This window comes from Pan paniscus, chromosome 10, assembly GCF_029289425.2.
Source record: "Pan paniscus chromosome 10, NHGRI_mPanPan1-v2.0_pri, whole genome shotgun sequence".
NCBI classification, from domain to species: Eukaryota; Metazoa; Chordata; class Mammalia; order Primates; family Hominidae; genus Pan; species Pan paniscus.
Window position 1 is genome coordinate 79622068 of NC_073259.2, and position 18401 is coordinate 79640468.

Here is an 18401-nt window from a genome sequence, read left to right on the forward strand (position 1 = left end):
CCCTCATTTTCTATGGTCATTTACTCTGCTTATTACATTAGATATATTTATACAACATCCAAAACAAAGTAGGCATTTACATACAATACATACAGTACATACAGATGGAATTTTTTACCTTGTGAAAAGAAAAGTAAATAATAAATACATAAATAAATAAATAAATCTTGGAAATCTTGGTACCCCAAAATCACTAAGCTAAAGGGAACAGTCAAGCTGGGAACTGCTTAGAGCAAACCTCCCTCCCATTCTACTCAAAGTCATCCCTCTGCTCACTGAAATGCATATCTGATTGCCTCCTCTGGAAAGGATAATCAGAAACTTGAAAGAATGCAACCATTTGTCTCTCACTTACCTGTGACCTGGAAGTCCCCTCCCTGCTTGAGTTGTCCCACCTTTCTGGACGGAACCAATGTACATCTTACATATGTTGATTGATGTCTCATATATCCCTAAAATGCATAAAACCAAACTGTGCCCTGACTACCTTGGGCACGTGTCATCAGGACCTCCTGAGGCTATGCCATGGGCACGTGTCCTCAACCTTGGCAAAATAAACTTTCTAAATTAACTGAGACCTGTCTCAGATTTTTGGGGTTCACAACCTAAAACTCTATTTTTAAAAACTTCCTTTCTGTCTTCAAGTAAGAAATTTGGACAAAGAGAGCGGTAGAAATAACTGCAAGGGTTCTGGGATCAGACACCCCTAGGCTTGAGTGCCAGCACCACCATTTACCACCTGGGTAACCTTAGGCATATTACTTAATTCCTCTAAGTGGTCATTTCTTTGTTTATAAAATGAGAATAATAATAATAATAATGGCTTATTTCCTCACAGCTTATTTACTCCTTACTGAGGAATTATTAATATCAAAGTGTTTAGTATACCATACATGCTCAATAAAGGTGTAGCCATTATCTAGAGTTTGGATTGGCACAATAAATAGAACCTCTTTTCTATGCCTTTGCCCCAAACCTATTAAAAATGGGACAAACAGAAAAGCAACAGAGGTAAAACATCACCTTCATTACCAGTAAAGCTGATCGAAGATGGCAGGGTTTTTATCCACCGGCAAGTAAGCTTCCTAATAATTAATGTGAGAATTCCGCAGATTTGTCCACTGAGACACAGAGAACATCAGACACCACAGACCTCCCCACACGGAAGTGTGCTTCTATAAAATAACAGCACGGGAGAACAAAGCCAAATGTAACCATGTTGGGGACAGTAACGAAGGAAGAAAAAATAGAGTTCTAAATTCTAATAAGATATGTCACTTATCCTCCCTATGGAAAAATCAGTAAGAGGCTGGCATGCTGCCAGGGGTGTTACTCTAATAGAGCTCCCTCCTATGGAAGGAAACATCAGGGAGTGAGTGTGATTTCTCCCCTAGACTTCATTACGTTTTGTTCTTTCAGTGTAATCTATGAGGCTCACCCTGTGGGACTGTGATAAGCCAGAAGTGTGGCTGTCCTCTCAGAGGAGGATCTCAAGTGCAGACAGGACAGTTTTATTCCACCTTCACAAAGCTGTTTCCCAGCTTCTGGAGTTATCTTCCTGGGACCAGGAGGAGCGGGAGATTTGGTCTCTAGAAGGCTCTGTGATGTCATGTTACCAAAAGACCCTGTTTTTTTCTTAGCTTTCGAATATCTTAGACTTGCTTAAGATCAGGGTAGTCTATATGAAAACATACACTCATCTGTGGACACAGCCTCTATAAACCTCAATAATCTATCAAGACAAAAATACCACATAGCTGAAGATTCAAACCTCGTACTGGATTTGAAAGGTTCTGACAAATAGCATCCTTTCCCTTGGCCTGAGTTCTAAACAGTGAGAAACAAGAAAAAATAATAAGGCAGATATGTATCAATCTGCCACATTTCTTAATCATAAACTTAATATTTAGAATGTGCCTTAAATATCTCAGCAATGAGCTCTCCAGAGCTAGTCATATTCTTTTCCCAGTCACAGGCAGCATTGGATGGCCACAGCCTCCCCACAGGGAGGCAAGACGCCCTATAATCCTGGAGCTGCAGAACTCACGATCCAAGTGGACAGCCTCATTCCAAATTTTAAAAAAAGAGGAAGGGGCTTACCCAAGCAGGCCAGATTCCTTTCCCAAATGCTCCAATAAAATCTATTATTCCTGCTCCCCTAGGAGAAGACGGTGAATGAATATACCAAAAGGCAGGGATAGTGACATTAATGGAGCTCCCTCTACAGAGAAGGAAGTATCAAGAATGAGGCATATAAACTGGGCGTGGTGTCTCATGCTGTAATCCCAGCATTTTGGGAGGCTGAGGCAGGAGGATTGCTTAAGCCCAGGAGATCAAGACCAGCCTGGGCAACATGAGACCCACATCTCTACCAAAAATCAGTAAAAATTAGCTGGGCATGGTGGTACACGCCTATAGTTCTAGCTACTCAGGAGGCTGAGGTAGGAGGATAGCTTGAGCCCAGGAAGTTGAGGGTGCAGTAAGCCACGATCACGCCATTGCACTCCAGCCTGATGACAGAGCAAGACTGTCTCAAAAACAAACAAACAAACAAACAAATGAAGAATACCTTTTTACTGCTAATAACTATTATTTTATTATTAAGTATATTTTAAGTGGATGCTTGTCTGGAAAAGCCAGCCTGTCATAATAGTTATTATAAGGACTTGATCCATGTCAGGTGGTATGTTGGGTGCTTTATGCAAAATATGTCACTTAATTAGGATACAAGCCTATGAGATGTGTCTTGTTATCACTGCCATTTTGTAGATTAAGCAATAGCACAAAGATTTGTTAACTTGCCTAAGATCATTCACGTAGTAAATAGGGGAGACAGGTCTCAGAGACATTTCTTTTAACAGCTACACTAGTGATTTTCAAACTTGTTAGAAATGCACACTTGTTAGAAATGACAGGCATCACTCCAGTCTTACTGCATCAGAAATTCTGGGAGTGGAGTCCAGCAATCTGTGTTTTCATATGGCCTCCAGGTGATTCTGATGCAGGCTAAAGTTTAAGAACCATTTTACTGACTACAGGAGTAGACATTAAGAGAGAATTGAGCTATCATTCCTAGGGCAAGGGAGAATAGGAAATTAAAAGTGGTTATCCTGAGTCCAGGGTAAAGGGTTGTAGTGGTAAAGGGTTGTAGTGAAATTTTATTTCATATTTTTAAAAAATGAGTAAAAATGTTGGCTAAAGCATTGACTAGGAGAAATATTTATAGAATTGGGTAAATATCTTTTTGTATTTTTTTTTACATTTGTCTATACAAAATTTATGTAGCACACATTTAGAAAAATGTAACTATTCAGTAAACATTCATTGAGTGGGTACCTTCAGGGGTAATATAATACAGTGACTGAGCATTCAGATGCTGAATCCAATTAGCCTGGTGCCATGGTCTGAATATCCTCCAAAGTTTTTGTTTTGGAAATTTAATCCCCAGTGCAAATGTTGAGAGTTGAGTTTTTTTTTCTTTTATGAGATGATGGATTTATTTATTATCTGGATTGCAGTGATGGTAATGTATACCAACTCGCCTAATTGTATATGTTAATTATGTGCAGTTTTCTGTATACCAATTATAACTCAATAAATCTGGCAAAGAGATAATTATTTAAAGCAAAAATATTAAGAATGTATTTTGAGGTTTGGAACAGATGTAAAAGTAAAATATTTGAGAATAATAGTGCAAATGATAACAGAGAAAAAATGCAAATATGCTGCTATAGGGTTCTTTTTTTGTTTTTTTGTTTGTTTTTAATTTTATTATTATTATACTTTAGGTTTTAGGGTACATGTGCACAACATGCAGGTTTGTTACATATGTATACTTGTGCCATGCTTGTGTGCTGCACCCATTAACTCATCGTTTAGCATTAGGTATATCTCCTAATGCTATCCCTCCTCCCTCCCCCCATGGGGTTCTTATAATATAGGTGTTGTAGTGTATTATTTAAAGATAGACTGTGATAAGGCTTTTTTGTTAATTAGCCTGATTTGGTCATTCTACATTGTCAACATATAGCAAAACATTACATTGTGCTTTATAAATATATACATTTAAAAAAATGTCAACTTTCTTTTTGGATTTAGGGGGGACATGTGCAGGTTTGTTACCTGTGTTATACTGTGTGATGCTGAGGTTTGGGGAACAATTGATCCCATCACCCAGGTACTGAGGAGAATACCCAATAGTTAGTTTTTTAACCCTTGTCCCCCTCCTGAGAGGTGGGATTTTTAAGCGGTGATTAAATCATGAGGGCTCTTCCCTCATGAAGAGATAAATGCTGTTTATTTGGCCCCCTTCTGGGCTCTCTCTCACACTCTTGTGCTTTCTTGCCCTTCTGCCTTCTGCCATGGGATGACAGAGAAAGAAAGTCCTTACTAGATGTGGCCCCTCAATCTTGAACTTCCCAGCCTCCAGAACCATAAGCCCAATAAACTTGCATTGTTTATAAATTACCCAGCCTGTGGTGTTCTGTTATAGCAACATAAAATGAACCAATACACCTGGGTTCCAATCCCAACTCCAACTTTCAAAAGTTGTGTGATCCTGGCAAGTTTCTTTAGTTCCCTTTCTTCAGAGTGCTCATCAGTAAAATGGAGTTGATAAAATCATATTATACTGTATCTGTCAGCAAAGTTCACTTTCCAATTGCTATTGGCTGCATGTTTGTGTCCCTCCAAAATTCATGTGTTATATCCTTATCCCTGAGGTCATGGAATTAGGAGGTGGGGCCTTTAGGGACATGATTAGGTCATGAGGGCATAACCCTCATCAATGGGATTAGTGCTCTTTTAAAAGAGACCCCAGATAGACAGCCCTTCCATCATATAAGAACACAGATAGAAGGTACCATCTATGAAGAGTGGGCCCTTAGCAGACACCAAATCTGCCAGCTTGGACTTCCCAACCTCCAGAACTGTGAGAAATAAATGTTGTTCATAAGCCACCTAGTTTATGGTATTTTTGGTATAGCATCTTGAATGAACTAAGACACAAATTAACTATAAAAATAAAAAAAAGTAATATAGGTCATGGAGCTATATTAATTATAGGAAAGGTTTTATTTTCATTGGAGGAATATGCTGTTCCTGTATACCTGATACTTATCTAACTTCTCAAATTTTACATCTCCATTTCATAGTAAGAAAATGATCTTGCTTGATGTTCTGGTTAAAACTTGCTAACAACTGAGAGGTTTATTGGAAGCAACAACGAGGAGGTGACCCACAAAAAAGAAAAAGAAAAACTTGTACTTTTTACCCAAGACTTTTGTCCTAAGAAGAGCAGAATTGGCCCTCTGGGGTACAGAGGGCCTTTGATCTAAAGTGGACCAAATGTCATTTCTTCAGATTAACATAATTTTATTTGCCAACATAACTTTATTTCCCAATGGCAAAATAAGAATTCCTGATATGTTGTTTTGTTACAATTAGATAAAGATTGTTTAGCTGATTTTACACTCTGCAATCTCTGGAATATTCAGAGATTTTTCTCTGAATACCTTTGTAATAGAAGGAAAATTTAAATATGTATGACTGGAGCTATCTATCCCAGCCAAATTTCAGTGGAGATTGACGACTCTTCTATACAATTTATTTTTCTAATTTTAAGAGTTTATGGACCATACGATGTACAGTGTGTTGGGCTGGTTATGTGCTTGGTTAAGTATGGAGAATTGCAGAGAGTAAAGCTGCACACAGCTGATTAAGAAGCATCAGGATAAAGAGAAATGGATGCAAGCCTATTGATAAAAGGAGTTATCCCAGCATTTGGTTATACACATCATTCATTGCTTCTTTGGCTCTAGACCAAAAAAAAATGAGTTTTGACATGGGAAAGTCAGTATGCCTAGTAGATATGGCCTGTTTCAAAGAGTTAGTTTGACCACTCTCCAGCAAAACATCTTTCCCCAATTTTGATACAATTATGAATTAAAGAACTGATAAGACTACTCTTCATTAATTTTTTTGAAATGTAAAGGCAGTCGCAACTGAATAGGTATTCTTTGCTTTCATACTCCCCTATTTCCCCCATCCAAGCAAGATTAAAATCCATTTCTGATTGGATCAGTAGCCCTAGAAGTAATGTGAATATGGGTGTGAGATCTGCAAGTCACTCATTGTTTCACTCCCTCCTCTCCATAGAGACTGAAGAGGCTCCCAGCTGTATAAGCTGCACCTGGAGCTATTGAAGAGTCTGGTTGCACAAAGCAAAGTGCTTTTCCCATCACTGTAGTAGCCAGGCTCCAAGACAACCTCCCAGTGATCTTCACTCTCTGGTATTCACACCATTGTATAATCCCCTCCCATATTGTATTAGGTAGGTTTGGTCTGTGTGACTAATAGCATATGGCAGAAGTGACAGTATGTTGATATGGTTAGGTTTTGTGTCCCCACCCAAATCTCATATTGAATCATAATCCCCATAATTCCATGTCAAGGAGAAGATCAGGTAGAGGTAATTGAATCATGGGGGCCATTTCCTCCATGCTGTTCTCGTGAGAGTGAGTTTTCACAAGATCTGATGTTTTTATAAGGGGCTCTTCCTCCTTTGCTCAGCACTTCTCCTTCCTGTCGCCTTGTGAAGAAGGTGCCTTGCTTCCCCTTCTCCATCTGCCATGATTGTAAGTTTCCTGAGGCTTCCCCAACCATGCTGAACTGTGAGTCAATTAAACCTCTTTCCTTTATACATCACCCTGTCTCAGACAGGTCTTTATAGCAGTGTGAAAATGGATTAATACATATGTCATTTCCAGGATTAGGTTATCAGACCAAAACTTCTGTTTTTTTCTCTCTCTCTCTTAGCCCACTAAGTCTGAGGGAAGCTAGTTGTCCTGCCATGAAACCACTCAAGCAGCCTAGGGAGACATTTATACGGTGACATCTATATGGTGACAAACTGAGGCCTGAAAACAACTGTATGAGCAAGCTTGGAAATAGATCCTTCAGCCCCAGTGGAGCCTCAGATGACTGACTGAAGCCCCAGCCTATAGCTTGATTCAACTTCATAAGTGACCCTTAGCCAAATCACGCAGCTAAGCACAGACACTGTGATATGTGTTTGTTACTTTAGGTTGGTAAGTTTTGGGATAGTTATGCAGCAATAGATAACTAATACAATCTTCCTGTGAGTAAGCAAGGAGTTATAGTTCACTTAAATTTCAAGAGCACTTCAATATTTAAAACTTGGGAAGCCAGAAGTATTCCTTAGCATCAGTTTTGGAGTAAAGAGCATTGGTAAGGATGAAATTTAGTGGTTAGTTTTGTGTTTCTGAAACCTGGCAGGCACACACCGCATAATGCAACAGTAAGCCTAAAGAAAACTATGTAACTTGTTGCTACTGTATCACAGACATTAAGACAGATGTCCCAGTGATTTGGGACCACATTTCTTTATTCTTTTGTATTTTAAACAATGGAAATCCATGCATTTCTCTCTGGCCTGGAGCAGTGCTTCTCAAATTTTAATGTGCATGAGATCACCTTGGGATCTTATTAAAATGCAGATTCTGATTCAGTGGGTCTGGGTAGGGCCTGAGACTCTGCATTTCTAACAAGCTTCCAGATGACCCTGATGCTGTAGATCCAGAACCACACTGAGCGGCAAAGGCTTAGATCACTATAATCTTTTTAGCACATTCCCTACACCAGGGAAGCTCCAACTGAAAAAGCCGTATTTTCTTTTCATCTCTCTGCAAGTGCCATCCCATCCATCAATACTAGTTTCCAAACCTTTATTGTAACTTTCTTTTGCCAAATAAAGGTTCAAACTCAATTATTCCACTTTTTGTCTCTACTTGTTCTTCTTCCTCTAGTGAAGTTTTATCAAGCAATGAGACCCCACCACTAATAAGTCGTTTTTTTCCTTTTTTTTATTTTTTGACAGAGTCTTGCTCTGTCACTCAGGCTGGACTGCAGTGTCACAATCTCGGCTCACTTCAATTTCCGCCTCCTGGGTTCAAGCAATTCTCCCACTTCACCCTCCTGAGTAGGTGGGACTACAGGCGCAAGCTGCCATGCCCGGCTAATTTTTGTATTTTTAGTAGAGACAAGTTATGCAGCAATAGATAACTAATACGATCTTCCTGTGAGTAAGCAAGGAGTTACAGTTCACCATGTTGGTCAGGCTGGTCTCGAACTCTTGATCTCAAGTGATCTGCCCACTTCAGCCTCCCAAAGTGCTGAGATTTACAGGCATGAGTCACTGCACCTGTCCATCCTTTTCTTATTATTATGAAACACTACCCTAACCCACATTTCCAAGCTTTCTATCCTCAAATAGCTTCTACTATCTCACATCTCTTATGGCTAAGCCCTTTACTAGTATGCTCTTATTTTATCCTGACAACTTCAAGTGAAATAAGCACTAGTAGTAATCCCATCTTAAAAATGAAGAAATGTTGACTTAAGAGTTAAGTGAACTTTCTGCTGATTATACAGCCAAGTTTTCTATCCAAGGAAAATCCAAAAAGAATTTAAGCACTATGGCTATATTCATTTACCTCCTGCAACTTCTCAGTCCTACCCCCTACCTATCTAAATATGCAATTCTCTCGCTTTCATACCTCTCAACTTAGATCACAATTCATACAATTGTAAGAACTCATACCATCTTTTGTCCTCATTGTCCAATGACTTAATCAGTGATGTTACATTCTGCAGGCATACACCCACAAATGTGTAAATTTAGTGTTTTCAGAGGACAAGAACCTATACTGAGTCTCAGAAGCTCAATTTTTAGTTTTTAAATTTTTCTTAGAGACAAAGTCTCATGTTACCCAGGCTAGAGTTCAGTGGCTATTTACAGATGTGATCATGGCACACTGCCTCCTTGAACTGGGCTCAAGTGATCCTCCCACCTTAGCCTCCCGAGTAGCTGGGACTACAGGTGTGAGATGCTGTGCAGAGCCAGGTCAGTTTTTCAAATGGGCAGAAGAGGTAGTCAGTGAGAATGAAAAAGTTTGAATGCCTGAAGAATTCATGTTATCTGATTTCAGACACAACGAATCCTGCTATTACCAAGAATATGTCTTTCCTCACCTCTTGGCTCTGCTTTCCTCTTGGGCCTCACTTCCAGTGGGCTCTTAACAGTGCTGTGTCAAGGCAACTACCCCACTGTTCCAGGCTTACATTCCCCTAACTTAGTGTAGCTTAGTAACAAAAAGAAAGCGCCTCTTTCTCAATAATTCCCTCAGAGTTCTCAGGATTGCTTCTCAGTGGACCAATTTTACTCTAGGGGATTTTTAGGTTGCAAATTAAGGGCATGCACTCGGAAGTCAACTTCCTGGGTTTGTCATTTACTATCTTTGTGACCTGGCTAAGTTAATTTCTCATGACTCAGTTTACATTTGTAAAATGGAGATTACAGCAATATCTCATAGGGTTGTTGTGAAAATGTAAATAAATATTCCTTGAGCACTTACAATGGTGTGACAGACTAACATCTCAACAAAGTGTTAGTTGTTATTAAATGACCATTTATTAAGTTTCCAGACCAGCTAGGTCTGGGAAATGTGCTTTCAGCTTCCCTATTCCAAACTCAAGATTATAGAGTAGAATTAGAGAACTAGAAGAGATTTTAGAGGTTCACTATTTAAAACTTTTTTAGACCTCCAAACAAGCTAGGTTGAAGCCACTAACTTCACTTTATAGTCTGTTTACTCCACTTGATGGTAGTGTGGCAGATATTTAGTTGTTCCTCAGATACGTATTCCCTTTCATACTTGAATTTATGCAGTCCACATAGCTACTCGAAATAAAGACTACATTTCCCAGCCTCCCTGCAGTGGCCATGTGTCTATGTTCTGAACAATCGGACAAAAGCAAATGTGGCATGTTCAGCTTCTGAGTCCTCCTAAGAAGAGAGGCGGGTCATGCTTCCCTTCATTTTTCCTTCCTGCTAAACAGAATGTGAACAAAAAAGCTTGGGTGTGGAGCAGCCATCTAGAATCATCAGGACCACCAGCCCACGTGGTGCTGTTGTGCAATTTAGAAAAACACCAACCCTCCCCATAGAACTTGGGTTCTTAATGGTCCCTTTGTGTGAATTTTAAAAAGGCCACCCTTCCTCCATGCCGACTCAACGAGTGCCTTCAGGTGCTTGATGAGTTGATCATGGGATTAATTTCATCCCCTGCTATTTCAGTCTTTTGGCCATGTATCCTTGTACAGGACATGACTTAACACAACCATAGGTAGCACCCCTTTTGGGAAAGGAGGTCACACAGGACAAACAGATAGGTGTCTAGGTCTCTGTTACAGCGGAGTATCATACAGTCAGCCCTGGTCCACCCTACTTAAACTTTTAAGCCACTGCTATTTTCATCTGTCAATCCTAATATAGAAAGGGTCATTCACACTGAATTGTAAGCCTTGGATTTTACAACTGGCTATTTTGACTCACATCCTTTCCTCCCCACCCCCAAATTAGATATTACTTTTATTTAGAACAGCATTAATCACCAAGTGAACACTACCAATGACCCCTTGTTCTGCATTCTGTGGTTTTTCACCACTGGGCCACAGCTTCAGCCAAATTTGGTCTAATTATGGTAAAATTGTGGTTTAAAAAATCCAGCAATTCTTTTCTCTTAAAAGTATGTTCCTGGAGGATTATCTTATATGCAAACTCTATGCAAGTCCTCTTGCCTGGTTAGGTCATTTTATGACTGCTGCCTACAAAATAAGTAAACTTAATTGGTCAATATTCTCATGTCCTTTTATAGGCAACTCCAAAAAAGTGTGGAAAGTGGCTTGGATTATCAAGATACTCTCTACACTTAAATTCTGAGTACTGAACTAAGGGGTAGTTTTTAATCCTCTATTTCACCACAAAGGGAATCCAGCCAACATGCTGAGAATCCTCAGAACTGAAAACAGAAGCAGACTAAATTTTGATTCCTTTTGACTTTAAAACCTAAAGACCATGTTTTTAAAGAGATGAGGTCTCTCCATATTGCCCAGGATGGTCTCAAACTCTTAAACTTGAGATCCTCCTAACTTGGCCTCCCAAAGTCCTAGGATTATAGGCATGAGCCACCAAGCCTGTCTCAAGACCATCTCTTAACTGATATTTTTATGTGTTATTTTGGTAATGCCAGGAATGAGCCACTGAATTTAGACAGCAACTTTTTTTTTTTTTAATAGAAACATGGTCTCGCTATGTTGCCCAGGCTGCTCTCAAGCAATCCTCCTGTCTTGGCCTCCCAAAGTGCAGGTATTACAGGCCTGAGCCACGGTACCTGGCCTAGACTACAATTTTCTGTTGTCTCTCTTACAAACAGCAACTAATTCATGCTTGAGCATTCGTAGAGTTATATGCTCTTCATCAAGTGACAGCAATGAAATTCTGTCCAGGGCTGGGCATGGTGCCTCACATCTGTAATCCCAATACTTTGGGAGGCCTATGCAGGTAGACTGCTTGAGGTCAGGAGTTCAAGACCAGCCTAGCCAATATAGTGAAACCCTGTCTCTACAAAAAAAAAAAAAAAAAAAAGCCAAGCACGATACCGTGTGCCTGTGATCCCAGCTACTCATGAGGCTGAGGGGGGAGGATCACTTGAGCCCAGGAGGTCGGGGCTGCAGTGAGCAATGACTGCACCATTGCACTCCAACCTGGGTAAGAGACCCTGTCTCAAAACAAAAAACAAAAACAAACAAAAAAAAGAAATTAGGTCCAGAGGAAGCAAACTATTATTTTGTAGCATCTCTGCTTTCAAAATTTTGGAACACGATTCCAAACTCAAAATACTTTTTTTTTTTTTTAAGGGCAATTCCTATTATTTGATCTCAACACCCCTGAGGTAAGTACACATATTTCCCCATTTTGATGCAGAAAAAGAGACGGGGGCAGTGAAATGGCCTGTCACAATTACATAGCTAGTTTATGGTAGAGCTGAATCTAATACCCAGATCTTTTAAATACACGCTTTTTCATCACTCACATTGGTTCACACTTCTCAATTTCCTGAAACTATTTCTTTGTAGCTCCATTTCAACCAGTATGAAATGCCAAATCTATCTCCTGGCAATCTCATAAATTTCACTGTATGATGTGCCAAGTTAAGTGTTTGTTTTGGCCTTGGCAGCAGATGCCCTGATTATGTCCACTAATGCAAACAGCTCACCAGTCTATCACTCTTCCTAATTGATTCAGCTCCTTTACACCGTTGGCTATCATTCTCTTTCATATGGCTTACTTTCGCTAAGTAAGAACTTTTGCAAGATTTAAGCTGCTTGATCAACCAAACATTATAAACCTACCTTTGATTTCAGCAGACTTGATAATCAGTCTTGAGGCTTTCAGATTCCCAAAAGGCAAATGTATATACTTTTTAAGAAAGGCTATGCAAATAGTTTTCATGTTTTATTTAAAATTTTACTTAATTCATAGAAGATGGCCCTTGAAAAGTCATATTTGTTTATAAATTGGATAGTCTTCAAAATTTATTAGTCTTGCATAAAATAGTCATGTTATTCTATGGTAATTGAAATACAATTAACTCACATATTCTTAACATTCTATTCACTGTTTCGTATTGTTTTGTTCTTAAACTGGAGGGAAAATTCAGATCCATCACAGCACCCACCACTTAAGAGTCATATTGGCTTCAGATATTCTGGCACCTCTGTGTTCTTGATCAAACTAGGAAGCACACATTCCTCTAAGCTTAAAACTTTTTTTTTATTGTTGTTACTCAACAGAGTCATTTTATTCCTGGTTTTAATTAGCTTTACATTGGTTGCAAACATCTCTGGTATTGGGTCAAATAGAAAAATCACTTTAAAGCAGTGAAGACACTTTGGGCCATCTTTTTTTGAGACAGAGTCTCGCTCTGTCGCCCAGGCTGGAGTGCAGTGGCACTATCTCAGCTCACTGCAAGGTCCCCCTCCCGGGTTCACGCCATTCTCCTGCCTCAGCCTCCTGAGCAGCTGGGACTAGAGGCGCCCACCACCACGCCCAGCTAATTTTTTGTATTTTTAGTAGAGATGGGGTTTCACCGTGTTAGCCAGGATGGTCTCCATCTCCTGACCTCATGATCCACCCGCCTCGGCCTCCCAAAGTGCTGGGATTACAGGTGTGAGCCACAGCCCCTGGCCCACTGTGGGCCATCTTTGGGTAGTTCTGTGTAAACAGAAAAATAACCATGACTCTTAAAATATAATGGATCAACACCATAGGAAAGGTTAAAAAAAATTAATGGAAAACCATGTAGACTGGAATTGAAATAGTGCTCTGCAAGTTGTAGATAATAAATGTTGAAAGTAACATTTTATTCATGCATTACCCAAGAAGTTAGAGAGAGAGAGGGAAAAAAGGAAAAGCTAGTAGCAGCAGCTGCAATTACAATCAGACTTTGGATATCAAGGCGTTTAAACTGGGTCTTCTAATAGGATTACTCCTAGTCAGTCATGCTCATGTGGATTTTGAAGCACAGGGTGCCCCCAAAGGCACTCTCCTCTGAACAGTTAGGCTGCTATGGAGTTTTACACATCTGTTACCATGTTTAATGAATTTTCAGTTGTGAATGAATTTGGAAAGTTAAAGCTTTTCAGAACGTTTTTTAAAAATGCACAGGTTTCCAAATGTACAGATAGAAGTGACACAATTTTTGAAAATATTATTGAGCTCAACTTTTCCTCCATTTTATCCCTTAGCCCAATGATTCACTTCCATTCAGGGAGCCTTTCCCAACTTCTAACTCAAGTTAGGATAGATACCCTTTGAAGATGCTTCCTTGGCATACGTTCCTCTTCTGTTAGAATGTAAAAGGGGATCCCTTTACTCTTCTCTGTATTGAGATTGCCTAGCACAGAGCTCAAATGGATTCTGAAATGAAAAAATGCCTGATTCTCTTCATGAGGCCTCTGAAAAACATGTTGTGGGGTCCCTCTTGTGAAGGTCACCAAATGAGAAGTGGAGACAAACTCCATATCCATTTTACCATTTGTGGAAGACAGAGGCAAGTTTCCATTATCTACCTCAAAGATATCAGAAAAAATTGAAAAATCTTTTCACATTTATCATAATCTAAATCAAGTAGTACTGAAAAAGTAGTGAGGAAGGTTATGTGAATGATGGTGGAAGATGGGAATGAGGACAGGATGGAACAGCACGTAGAAAGATGGAACACCTGTAGAAAGAGAGCATTCTGGTGGCATATGGAATAAACCCCTCTATCCCCCAAAAAGATGAAAGAAAGAAAAAGCTCTTTTTCAGCTTGACTCTAACACCTGCATTAAGAAGCATCACAGCTTGGAAAGATACAGTCCTAATTTTGAACAAAAAAGAAACAATATCAGAAATGTTAATCAGAACTTGCCTTTTCTTGACCAGCTCTTGTTCAAAATGTTCTGTATAATAATTACTGTTAATATGCACTGAAGGGCAATGATACACCTGCAGGCATAATCCTCAAACCTGAAAGGTCATTAAAATTGTATTTCCCCATTCTTCCCTCACATTAATGTTAACATAGACATGAAAGCAGACTTGAGGAAATTACGACTTATCTGTGAACACATGACAGCTTTAACCAAGAATATTGGCCCTGCTTTGTATTCTAGCCACATGTTCCTACTTTTTCAACAACCTTGAAAAATAAATATTTGAACTACAATCTTCAATAAAGTCCCTCTACATTTGTTGTCAGTCTTAATCACTTTTTTCTTGTCTGCTTAGTGCCTTTAGCTCTTAGATGTTGCACCTGGAGATTCTTGCTTACTTTATGATGTAGGTTTATACACCCTTTAATTGAAAGCAAACCGCCTTAGATAATAGAGTGAAAAACAATGTTACAAGGTCCACTTTCCGTTAAAAGGTAAATAGAAATATTAGGCTGTTCTCTAAAATGAACAAAAACACATAAAAATACATCATAATCTACTACTCCATTTCCTTTATCAGAGATAAAATCCCACAGCCTAAAAAGGCCTCTTTTGTGTGCATGTTTTGTCCCCCAGCAGGGGTGGCGGATACAAGGGACTGCAGTTCTCAATGACTAGTCTTTTCTCTGTCCAAAAGAAAGACTTTAGTCACACAGTATGTGAAATCTTTTTATATTCATGTTTCTACAATAACCATAAAAACTTTAACCCAAATTTGTTTAATACTTTAATTATCATGTACTGAAAGTACTTCATTAAAAAAAAAAAGTAAAACTGATAATGGAAGGATGACAGGAACATACACCTCACCCTTAAGCAGTGTGTGTGATTTTTTTTTACGTGAAGGTTAAAGTTGAGTTTATAAACTGACAGGAAAAGATATCAGAATTTATCTTTAAGGCAATATCATTTGTATAAGGTACCTTTAAATAGCAATATGACAATGGATCAAAGAGGAAACAGGGCCTATTCCTACATGACTGTGCGGAACATGTGAATGGCCATCCCTAGAGTTGTTAGTGTACAGCCTCCATGGACGGACCCTGTGACTGCATGCACTGAGTGGAGTTCTACATACACCAATGCAAAGAACTCATTAAAAAAAAGACAGAGACAAAATAGTTACTGCTGATGGAAATATTAATGCAACAAAAGTTCAGGCTTAGCACTGTCTCCTAAAAACTTCTGAGACATTTCAGTTAACATAAAAACTGTTACACTATGTATGGAGGCACACACTGGAAATATTTTACTAAGTACCCAACAACTGTTTTCAAAAAATCAGAGGAGGAAAAGCTTTCAAAGTTATATAAAGTTAAATGCATACAGTGAGTAGATATCTATTCCTCTGGGATTACTATCTTCCACCCACATTTTTTTTGGTTTTAGGGAAAAACCAGTAAGCCTCCAGCTTTCTTTTTGATTAAATGAAAGACACTAGACAAATGGATTCCATTCTTGGCCCCATCAAACAGCACTTACTAGCCAAATCGCCCTGTCTGGTAGGCACAGAATAGGGACTCAAAATATGGTTCTATTTCTAGTGAGCATTATACAAATGTAAACATGTACAAGTTTCCTAGTATTTCATGGGGTTGCTGCTCTGCCTCTAACAGTTCAAGCACATGTAGTTCTAAGATCAGATTTGTGCCAGTGTGCGTTGTGTCATTAACATTTTTCCTGCCAAGGTTAAAACAACCAAATATAAACTGAAAACAAAATAAAAAGCAAGGTCTCCTTTGCATTCAATCACACTGATATTCAACATAAGATGGCATGTCACTAGGCAAATCATTCAAACTACAGTTGGGAGGCACTTTCTAAACACTGAGAATTTGAGAACAAGGAATTTAATGGTAGTGCAAACCTCTCTGTTCACTGTCCTCACAACAGTATCCATCTTCTCATGAATTAAAAAGTCATTAAATTTTTTTTTTAATGGGAAAGCAGTTTCAAGATAAAAAAGTATTGCTAAAAGTTATGGTGAATATCCGTATCTCCGACTTCAACCCTTTCCCACCAGTGTGAAAAGTGAATAAAGACAGCAAGAGTTTTTAGAAAGTTAACTTATATTAAAAAAGTATATAAACAATTTTAATACTACAAAGTAGTATTTCAATACAAAGCAGTTCAAATATTAACTGTTCTTTAAACTGTTAAACTTTATTATAAATTAAAATTTCTTTACAAAAAAATTGCACATAATATTTGACCACTCTTAGGTTCTGATGCACTGGCATTTGCAATAGTTTCTTTAATCTTCAAGTTAAACAGTCTCGGCAAGGAGTCCAGAACGTAGAAAGGGTAATAAACAACCCTGATAGAGCATTCAAGTGCAACTAGCAGACTTGTGGCCATGGCAGTTACACTTTCCTTAAGATGGACTGCTATAGTTTTAAATCCTGAAATGAAGAATCTCAAAAAAATTTAAAAAGGAAAAACTAAAAGGGACTGCCTGCTTTTTTACTGTAAACACAGCCCTGGATATTAAATCCCAAACAGGAATCTCTCAGGCATCAGAGAGTGTCAAGTGAATCAGGAATAACACAAAATAAAGGAATGGGGGAGAAAATAAAAAAAAACAAAGCAAAATTAAAATAAATGTCAGTCACTTTGAGGAACTATACTTACGTATATGATGTTATGAGAATCTGGCAGGGCCTAGAAGCAGGCCAAACAGGAAGTTCATTTATCCAACCGAAGAGGATCATGTTCATTGCTTCCGGTTTTGAGGACAGGATATTGTAGGGAACTTGATATGATCAATAACGCTTGTCTGCCTTACACAGACCTTAGCCAGGGATCAGCCTAATCTTGAAGAATCATTCAAATAATTTTGGCAATTATTATAAGGACTTAGAACTGACTGCACCCAGTGTTCAGTGATTCTTGCTTTCTGTTTTGTTACTGTTTAAATTTAAGAGCTCATTTAGGCTGACTCCAATCTCTTGGCACTTGGAAACTAGTTTTCTCAGGTTATCAGTTTTACCTCCTTCTGATGCTTCAAACAAGAGTTGCTGTAAAAGACAGGGAAGCATAGAAGTAAGACTTAGCTAGAGTTTGAGCATTACCACATCAATGGATATGGCACATGCAGAAAATTTACAGGAAAACATCGAGATAAAATAAAAGATAAAAAGCATTACATCTTTCCACAGTGATGCACAAAGAGGTAACTTCTGTAAGGCTCTCTGATATAAACGGTGGACCTGTAAGATAGATATACACACAATTCCATTAGAAAATATAATGAAAAACACCTTCATAATTCCATCTGTTTAAAGAATGGTAATTCACAATAACATCTGAGACAAAATGGTTATGCTGAGTTTTGGAGTTTCCGAATATTTGGTGCTCTTAAAATGTTAACTACTTTTGTTTCCCCACTTGGTTCTTAGTGTGCATGAAATGTTAACTTCTGTGCTTTAATTCTTTTAAATTGAGAAGTCAACAAAAGAGACAGAAAAACTTTTTAAAAGTGACCCATCTGAGATTCAACCATGGCTTACCTCTCTTTGTCCCTTTAGAACAATCTCAGCAGCAATGGCTCTAAGAGAAAAAAAAAAAAAAAAGAAATATAGAAAAAGGAAAAGAAAAATTTATATATCTTTGAACAAAATGAAACACCACCACTGGCAGAATACTGACTGTGGGAATCTCAGTACAAAACTTCCTGAAAGTTAACAGGCTAAACTTCCAAGGAGGAAAACCTATAGTGAAAAGAAAAATTCAACAATTTTTATCAACTTTACAAGAAAAAAGCAGACCAGTGTTTTGAACATAAATAACGTTCACAGGAGAAAAAAACAACAACAACAAAAAAAAAAAAACAGCTCATAATTACTAGTCAAAAATACCTAGCACTAACATCTTTAAAAGAAAGAAGAAATCAGACTACAACAGGGTAGACACACCACCATTTCAAGAGGTGGTCTTAAAATGTCTGTAGCAGATTTGTTTGATAACAGTACTGTTACCTAAATGTTGTCCTTCAAAGAAAATTA

At 38.4% G+C, this 18401-nt stretch overlaps 1 protein-coding gene across 1 annotated transcript in view; it reads right to left on the reverse strand.

Moving 5' to 3' along the window:
- Window positions 1-16539: 16539 nt before the first annotated feature.
- ZFC3H1 (zinc finger C3H1-type containing) overlaps window positions 16540-18401 on the reverse strand; it is a 54200-nt gene continuing 52338 nt past the window's right edge. Inside the window, exons 33-35 of the mRNA XM_003832908.6 lie at window positions 17907-17946; window positions 17544-17606; window positions 16540-17414 (exon numbers count right to left, since the gene is read on the reverse strand). Of these exons, the coding sequence (XP_003832956.1) occupies window positions 17277-17414; window positions 17544-17606; window positions 17907-17946 (241 nt within the window). The 3' untranslated portion in view covers window positions 16540-17276. The remainder of the gene's footprint in view (window positions 17415-17543; window positions 17607-17906; window positions 17947-18401) is intronic.